The sequence below is a fragment of the Labrus bergylta genome, chromosome 5 (assembly GCF_963930695.1).
Source record: "Labrus bergylta chromosome 5, fLabBer1.1, whole genome shotgun sequence".
Classification (NCBI taxonomy): domain Eukaryota; kingdom Metazoa; phylum Chordata; class Actinopteri; order Labriformes; family Labridae; genus Labrus; species Labrus bergylta.
Window position 1 is genome coordinate 25,507,056 of NC_089199.1, and position 9,481 is coordinate 25,516,536.

The 9,481-nt window shown below is 44.0% G+C and overlaps 1 protein-coding gene across 4 annotated transcripts in view; it reads right to left on the reverse strand.

Annotated features, from left to right (window-relative positions):
- Positions 1 to 9,024, reverse strand: part of csf1a (colony stimulating factor 1a (macrophage)) — a 32,922-nt gene extending 23,898 nt beyond the window's left edge. For 3 of the 4 annotated variants that reach the window (XM_065955287.1, XM_065955289.1, XM_065955288.1), the window contains exon 1: positions 8,807 to 9,024. In XM_065955287.1, coding sequence (XP_065811359.1) covers positions 8,807 to 8,839 — 33 coding nt within the window. In that variant the 5' untranslated portion in view covers positions 8,840 to 9,024. The remainder of the gene's footprint in view (positions 1 to 8,806) is intronic. The other variant, XM_065955290.1, reaches the window with a different exon arrangement.
- Between the last annotated feature and the right edge of the window lie 457 nt (positions 9,025 to 9,481).

The window sequence follows — 9,481 nt, forward strand, 5'->3', positions numbered from 1 at the left end:
CAATGCGGAAGTAGCGGCCGAAGCAACAGAGTCCGCTACACGACGTTATAATGACAATATTTGCCTTTATATCAATGCTATGTGTAATCCAATGGAATGACAACATCCACAAAAGAGAACAACATACTGATGAACAGAAAACATAATGCAGCCGTTTTATTACGTGCACAGAGATCGTAGTGGTCGCGGGCAGACACTTTAGCCAGTCACTGTATATAAATGTCACTCTCTTCCTATTGGCTCGAATTGAAAATCTCTGGAGTATATTCAGCCATTTTCAGACATCAACTCCTCCGGATTATCTGCAGAAAAAACACTAGGGGTCTGGCAGGATAAACTCCGGGTAATATCGGAGTAAAACACTTGGCTGTTGCGTTCACACATACAGCTCCTGATAGAAATCTCCGGAGTTTTTCTGGAGATTTCCATATGTGTGAAAAGGGTTTCAGTGTGGACAACAGGAACACAAGGAATACGAAGGAGAAATCCTTTCTACATCTTAATCCATATGCTCTTTTGTAAAGCCTCTCGAGACAATAGTTGTTAGGAAATGGCTCTATAAAAATATTGATTGATTAATTGATTAACACTGGGGACAAGACTAGGGAAATGTGTGCACACAGTGAAAAGAGGAACTTGAGGATACATCTGACAAAGTGAACATAAAACACTCAGAGCTTTATCTAGGAATATGAACACTAGGATGAATGTCAAAATAAAAGTAATTTATATCTTAAAACTGAAATAAACAAACACACAAAACTAAATCAGTGACTCTTGACATTTGTGTTCAGATAGTTTAATTCCCCTTTAATACATACAAATATGTCAAGGCCTGCCTTCCTACCCTATCCCCACTCATTATCTCAACAATTAACGCCTCCTTTTCCACAGGTTCCGCCATCTCTCAAACTTGCTGCTGTCACCCCCATTTTGAAAAAAACCTGGACTCAATCCTGACATCCCAAACAACTTCAGACCCATCTCCAACCTCCCCTTTCTTTCATAAATTCTGGAATGTGCAGTTGCATCTCAACTTAAAATCCACTTTTCTGCCAATAACCTTTATGAATCATTCCAATCTGGTTTCTGTTCCCACCACAGCACAGAAACAGCTCTCCTCAAGATCACCAACGACCTTCTCCTCTCCTCTGATGCCAGAAATCTCAACATCCTCGTCCTACTGGACCTAAGCACAGCTTTTGACACCATCAACCATTCCATCCTTCTCTCCCATCTTGAAACCACCTTCAACATCACCGGCACTGCTCTCTTCTGGCTCAAATCACACCTCTCTGACAGATACCAGTTCATCAGCATTAACCACTGCAAATCCCCTACTGCTCCTCTCTCCCAAGGTGTTCCCCAAGGTTCAGTACTAGGTCCCCTCCTCTTCATCATGTACATGCTCCCCCTTGGTCACATCATCCACCGCTATGGTCTGCAGTTTCACTGCTTTGCTGACGACATCCAGCTCCACATCGCCACCAAAGCCATCACTCCTGCCACTCACTCAATCCTCACTGACTGCATCACTGAAATTAAATCCTGGCTTCAAATCAACTTTCTCAAACTCAACTGCGACAAATCAGAAGTCATCATCATCGGCCCCAAATCCACAGTGCTGCCTTCCCCCCACATCCGTAACCTTGGTGTCATCTTCGACCAAACCCTTTCCTACAACAAACACATCAAACACATCACCAAAACAGCCTTTTTCCACCTCAAAAACATTGCCCGCCTCCGCCCATCCCTCTCATTTTTAGCTGCCGAGACCCTCACTCATGCATTCATTACCTCCAGATTAGACTATTGCAACAGTCTCCTCTACGGATCACCATCACACTCGCTCAAAAAACTTCAATACATTCAGAACTCCGCAGCCCGTCTCCTCACACACTCCCACACCAGAGACCACATCACCCCCGTCCTTCATGACCTCCACTGGCTCCCCATCCCACAGCGTATCAACTTCAAGCTCCTCATCATCACCTTCAAAGCCCTTTACAACCTGGCTCTCCCCTACCTGTCTCACCTCCTCCACCAACACACTCCCACCCGCACTCTCAGGTCTGGAGATGCAAACCTCCTGCCCCCCCCCCCCTCCCCCTGCAGGACAAACCTTCGGTCCTGGGGGGACAGGGCTTTCTCTGTTGCTGCTCCCACCCTCTGGAACTCACTCCCAAAAAACATTAGAGACTCCCCCACACTCAGCTCGTTCAAGAAATCCCCAAAACTCACCTCTTCAATATTGCCTACAACCACTAACTCCCCTCCTCCCCCTACATTACTTCTTTATTGTACTGTCCTCGTCGTTTTTTGTTTTGTTTTTATGGTTTTATATTTTGTCAAAGCGTCTTTGGGTTCCTAGAAAAGCGCTATAAAAAACCAATATATTATTATTATTATTATAAAACAATGAAATAATAATAAAATATGAAATATGTTGAGCTACTGTCTGACTCTCTGTATAAAATAACTTTCTTATTGACTGCAGAAAGAGTCGAGGAGCAAACATGACCGGCTCAGCGACATCTTTAAATAAATCTAATACGTCTCTGTGCTGATCCTGGGCTGAACTAAACAAACAGTTTAAACATATGAAGCCAACAATCTAAAGCTGGATCTAAATAATCTCTTATCATCCAGCAAAATCAAAGATGTTTGTTTACTCGTCTTCTGCTGCTCCGTCTGTTCATCAAAAACAGATTCTGACTCATCATGTTGTATAACTCGCTCTGCTTCATTTACATAAGCGTGCAGACAGACAGACGTGTACTGTCTGTTTGTCTGTCAGTCTGTTTCAGGGTTCACTCACACTCGGCCCAGTTGTCCCCCAGTTGTGCCAGACCCTCAGAGGCCCTAAGCACAGAACCAGACCCTCAGAGGCCCTAAGCACAGAACCAGACCCTCAGAGACCCTAAGCACAGAACCAGACCCTCAGAGGCCCTAAGCACAGAACCAGACCCTCAGAGACCCTAAGCACATAGCCACACCCTCAGAGACCCTAAGCACAGAACCAGACCCTCAGAGACCCTCGGCACATTGCCAGACCCGTCAAAGACCCTAAGCACAGAACCAGACCCTCAGAGATCCTCGGCACAATATATAAAATATTATTTTATTTATTATTTATTATTATTTATTATTATTTATTATTATTATTATTTTATTTATTATTTATTATTATTTATTATTATTTATTATTATTTATTATTATTATTATTATTATTATTATTATTTTAGTCGCACCGCTCATCAATGTTACAGCTGGCACAGGGAGCCAATCAAATCAGTCAAGAGGTGGGCCTTACTACTTTACCTCTTTCTCTCCCACGAAGAAGAATGAGTAGCGTGTAGACACAGCTCACTAAAGAGATGGTCTTCACTGTCTTCTTTTGCTCAGTATGTCATGAACCCAAAATCTCTGCCCCCTCCTCATCCAATAGGACAGCAACAGCGAGAGCTCGGAGTCTGCTTGAATCCTCTGTTACCAAATAACCTTTAATCGCCGCCTTGGGCACGCAGCTTGATGCGTTTTATGAGCGCCCGCTCCTGTAGCGACGCATCTCTGTGAGATTGCGGCCTTAGAGGATGTGTGTGTGTGTGTGTGTGTGTGTGTGTGTGTGTGTGTGTGTGTTTGTGTGTGTGTGTGTGTTTGTGTGTGTGTGTGTGTGTGTGTGTGTGTGTGTGTGTGTGTGTGTGTGTGTGTGTGTGTGTTTGTGTGTGTGTGTGTGTGTGTGTGTGTGTGTGTGTGTGTGTGTGTGTGTGTGTGTGACACCATCATCCCAGATATCCTTCAGCACAAATGGAACCAGCTCTCAGTACCTGCCTCCTCCTGTCAGTGGATCACTAACCTCCTGATTGACAGGAGGCTGGGGAGCATCACATGCAGCCCTGGCGCTCCCCATGGATTTGTCCTCTCCTCACTGCTCTTCTCCTTTTACACAAACGTCTGCTCTAACTCTCTGCAACTCCGTCACTGTCTGGTTTGGTTCTGCACCCAAACAGATTCTCTGAAATGTATCTTATCTTATCGTATCTTATCTCATCTCATCTCAAATATCCTTCATTTTTAAAGAAAAACATTCCATAATACTTTCTCTCTCCTCGACCTGCCCCCGGCTCTCTCTGATTCTGAGATTTCACATAAATCCATTTTATCTCTTCAACAATCATCTGCAGATTTCATTCCATCAAACGAATTCTCCAGAAGTTGATGATTATATGTCCCCCGCTTGTGGTTAAGTGGACATCCTGTCACAGTTAGAAGTTGGACTGAGTCACAGCCGAGTGTTGAACATGTCGCTAATAAAAGATGAGAGTAAATGATTGAGATGTTAGTCATGTGTGACTTCACTCTGAATGAACATGTGTTTTAGAAAATCTCTCCCTCATACTGCTGAGTCATCTGAAAATCTGCAAATGTTTAAAGCAGCATCCTGAATTAAGCTAATACAGGCGTGTAACAAACTGCAGTTACTCAGGTGACCACTTGAAGTGACTCACGTTTTACTTATTGTTAATCTGTTATACTTTTCATTCTGTCTGCTTGTTTTGAATGATCATTTCTTTAGATGTTTTTAAATGTTTGAAACAAGGACTTTTCGTCTTTCTCTTCCTCTGATGATTTTAGCTCTAGCAGTTTGATTCTTTGAAACATTTTAAGAAGATCTTCCCCTGCAGTCCTGACTCCCTACAGGAACCTCTCAGACTGTCCTGACTCCCTACAGGACTGTCTAAGACTGTCCTGACTCCCTACAGTCCTGACTCCCTACAGGAACCTCTCAGACTGTCCTGACTCCCTACAGTCCTGACTCCCTACAGGAACCTCTCAGACTGTCCTGACTCCCTACAGTCCTGACTCCCTACAGGACTGTCTAAGACTGTCCTGACTCCCTACAGTCCTGACTCCCTACAGGACCGTCTCAGACTTTCCTTACTCCCTACAGTCCTGACCAGAGGTGTCAAAAGTATTGACATTCATTACTCAGGTAGAAGTATAGATACTAGGTTTTAAAAAGACTTCTGTAGAAGTTGAAGCTCAAGCTTTTTACTCAAGTAAAAGTGTAAAAGTACTGGTTTCAAAACTACTTAAAGTATAAAAGTAAAGGTAATGTAAGGGGAAAAAAATGCCATTAAGCACAAAAGCTTAGGCCGCGCCACAGGGGCCTATAGTGCACTACCCCACCTCCCCAAAAAAACATTTTTCTAAAGGCCATAATGACTATAATGTTATATTAAAATGTTAATGTTGAAAAATTTGGGATGCACCTGTTTCATCCACATTTATGCCCATTGAAAATGAACGCATTTTAGTACAATGCAAATACATTAAAGAACCATATATGTGTACTACTGAGCATTAACATGTGTTTCATGGAGCTGAAGATATGATCACTAGTTGCTCTGCCACGGACATCTTTGTACTAGGCTACATACGTCTGCTATTTCCTTGCTGGAGTATGACGTGATTTGTGTCATTTGCAGGTGCGATGGATCGCGTACAAACCAATAGGGTGTCGGAATGGTATATGTTTATACTTCTCATCCAACCACAATCAAATTCACTCTATCCGGATGGCGCAATTTATCTGGATAGGATTGCTTTTGAGTGTGTTTTTTTGAACGATGACAAGCCAGAGTGAAATAAGAGTAACGAGGCTATTTTTAAAATGTAATGAGTAGAAATTACAGATAATTGCGTGAAAATGTAAGGAGTAGAAGTAAAAAGATGGCTGAAAAATAATTACTCCAGTAAAGTAAAGATACCCAAAATTTGTACTTAAGTAAGGTAACAAAGTATTTGTACTTAGTTACTTAACACCTCTGGCCCTGACTCCCTTGAGCCTGACTCCCTACAGGACCGTTTCAGACTGTCCTGACTCTCTGCAGCTTTGTCTGCTGCTTCTCTGGACTGTGAGCTGAGATTATTCTTTTTACTAATTCAATGATGTGAAAGTGTGTGTGTGGTGATGATCAGATGAGAGAGCCAGTTTCATCTCTGAGTCAGAGTTTTGGTGATCATCTTAAAGTTTACATTAGGAGGCTTATTATCATGTAAGAGGAGAAATTATTTATCTTTTCTATAAGCAGTCTGTCTGCTGCTCTCGGAAGGAAACACTAATGCTCCAGCTCTGAGTGACATGGCCCCAACCCTGAATCGACCCCCATTCTCCCGGCCCCGGGAGTCACCGAGCGTCATCAGAGCAATTCTGGCATCAACCAAAACCACAGAGAGAAATAAAAGTCAGATGGAGCTCTGAGTTAAACAGAGTGACTACACAGAGTCAGAACACAGACACACAACGAGGAACAAAACAAACACACATCGAGGAACAAAACAAACACAAAACGAGGAACAACACAGACACACAACGAGGAACAACAAAAACACACAACGAGGAACAACACAGACACACATCGAGGAACAACACAGACACACATCGATGAACAACACAGACACACAACAAGAAACAACACAAACACACATCAAGGAACAACACAAACACACAACGAGGAACAACACAGACACACAACGAGGAACAACACAGACACACAACAAGAAACAACACAAACACACATCAAGGAACAACACAAACACACAACGAGGAACAACACAGACACATCGAGGAACAACACAGACACACATCGAGGAACAACACAGACACACAACAAGAAACAACACAAACACACATCAAGGAACAACACAGACACACATTGAGGAACAACACAGACACACATCGAGGAACAACACAGACACACAACAAGAAACAACACAAACACACAACGAGGAACAACACAGACACACAACGAGGAACAACACAGACACACAACGAGGAACAACACAGACACACATCGAGGAACAACACAGACACACATCGAGGAACAACACAGACACACAACAAGGAACAACACAGACACACAACGAGGAACAACACAGACACACAATGAGGAACAACACAGACACACAACGAGGAACAACACAGACACACAACGAGGAACAACACAGACACACAATGAGGAACAACACAGACACACAACGAGGAACAACACAGACACACAACGAGGAACAACACAGACACACATCGAGGAACAACACAGACACACAACGAGGAACAACACAGACACACAATGAGGAACAACACAGACACACAATGAGGAACAACACAGACACACAGCAAGAAACAACACAGACACGCAATCAGGAGCAACACAGACACACAACAAGGAACAACACAGACACACAACGAGGAACAACACAGACACACAGCAAGGAACAACACAGACACACATCAAGAAACAACACAAACACACATCGAGGAACAACACAGACACACAACAAGAAACAACACAAACACACAACGAGGAACAACACAGACACACAATGAGGAACAACACAGACACACAACGAGGAACAACACAGACACACAACGAGGAACAACACAGACACACAATGAGGAACAACACAGACACACAACAAGGAACAACACAGACACACAACGAGGAACAACACAGACACACATCGAGGAACAACACACACATCGAGGAACAACACAGACACACAACGAGGAACAACACAGACACACAATGAGGAACAACACAGACACACAATGAGGAACAACACAGACACACAGCAAGAAACAACACAAACACACAACGAGGAACAACACAGACACACAATGAGGAACAACACAGACACACAACGAGGAACAACACAGACACACAACGAGGAACAACACAGACACACAATGAGGAACAACACAGACACACAACAAGGAACAACACAGACACACAACGAGGAACAACACAGACACACATCGAGGAACAACACACACATCGAGGAACAACACAGACACACAACGAGGAACAACACAGACACACAATGAGGAACAACACAGACACACAATGAGGAACAACACAGACACACAGCAAGAAACAACACAGACACGCAATCAGGAGCAACACAGACACACAACAAGGAACAACACAGACACACAGCAAGGAACAACACAGACACACATCAAGAAACAACACAAACACACATCGAGGAACAACACAGACACACAACAAGGAACAACACAGACACACATCAAGAAACAACACAGAGAACACTTGAGAAACAGCTACACATTCACACACTGATGGTAGAGGCTGCTGAGTAAAGAGTCCATCAGTATTAACTCATTCATTCATACACATTCACACACTGATGGTAGAGGCTGCTGAGTAAAGAGTCCATCAGTATTAACTCATTCATTCATACACATTCACACACTGATGGTAGAGGCTGCTGGGTAAAGAGTCCATCAGTATTAACTCATCCATTCATACACATTCACACACTGATGGTAGAGGCTGCTGGGTAAAGAGTCCATCAGTATTAACTCATCCATTCATACACATTCACACACTGATGGCAGAGGCTGCTGGGTAAAGAGTCCATCAGTATTAACTCATTCATTCATACACACAAGCAGAAGGAGCAACTTAAGGTTAAGTGTCAACATGTAGTAGCAGAAGCTGGGCATCAAACCTGACATTTGGGCTGAGAGACGACCAACTCTACCACTGCCTCTGAACCAGTGAAGTTGTGGTTGCATGTGTCTGTGTTACTGAGTATAAAACGTGCAGAACATGTTTTGTGTATAATTGGATCATTTACAGTCACATTACATCACACATTAGGTATCACTCTGACTCTGTTTCTCTGACATCTAACTCCAGACAATCTCAGCAGGTTTCCAGAGACGTTGGGTCTGATCAAGCCGCCTGCTCTCAAAGCTGTGTGGTTGGTTTTTCTTACCTTGGCTGTAAGTCCTCTCCTGTGTGTGTTCATCTGGCTGAGCTGGGGGAGCACAGGAGAACAGAGTCCAGTTTTAGCGTCATTGGTTCAAAGAGGGGGGGTCCGAGACTCAGTGAAGGCACCATGAGGCAGTGAAGGCACCACTAGGCAGAGTGTCAGGCTGAGACTCTGCCTCCCTGCTTTTAGACCTCCATCCCTCCACAGAGAGAGACAGAAAGAGTGGGAGGAGGGGAGAGCAGGGAGGTAGCTGCTGGTCCTGCCTCTGACCAGCCCCCTTGCTGGATGTGGGCCCAGCTGCCTCACTGAGGTACACACACACACACACACACACATACACACACACACACACACACACACACACACACACACACACACACACACACACACACACACACACACACACCCACCCACCCACCCATCCACACACACACACACACACACACACACACACACACACACACACACACGCACACACACACAGACACACACACACACACACGCACACACACACGCACACACACACACACACACACACACACAGACACACACACAGACACACACACGCACACACACACACACACACACACACACAGACACACACACACACGCACACACACAAAAAATTACACACACTCAGACAGTCTTAATATAATGTACAGTATGTTGTATAAACAT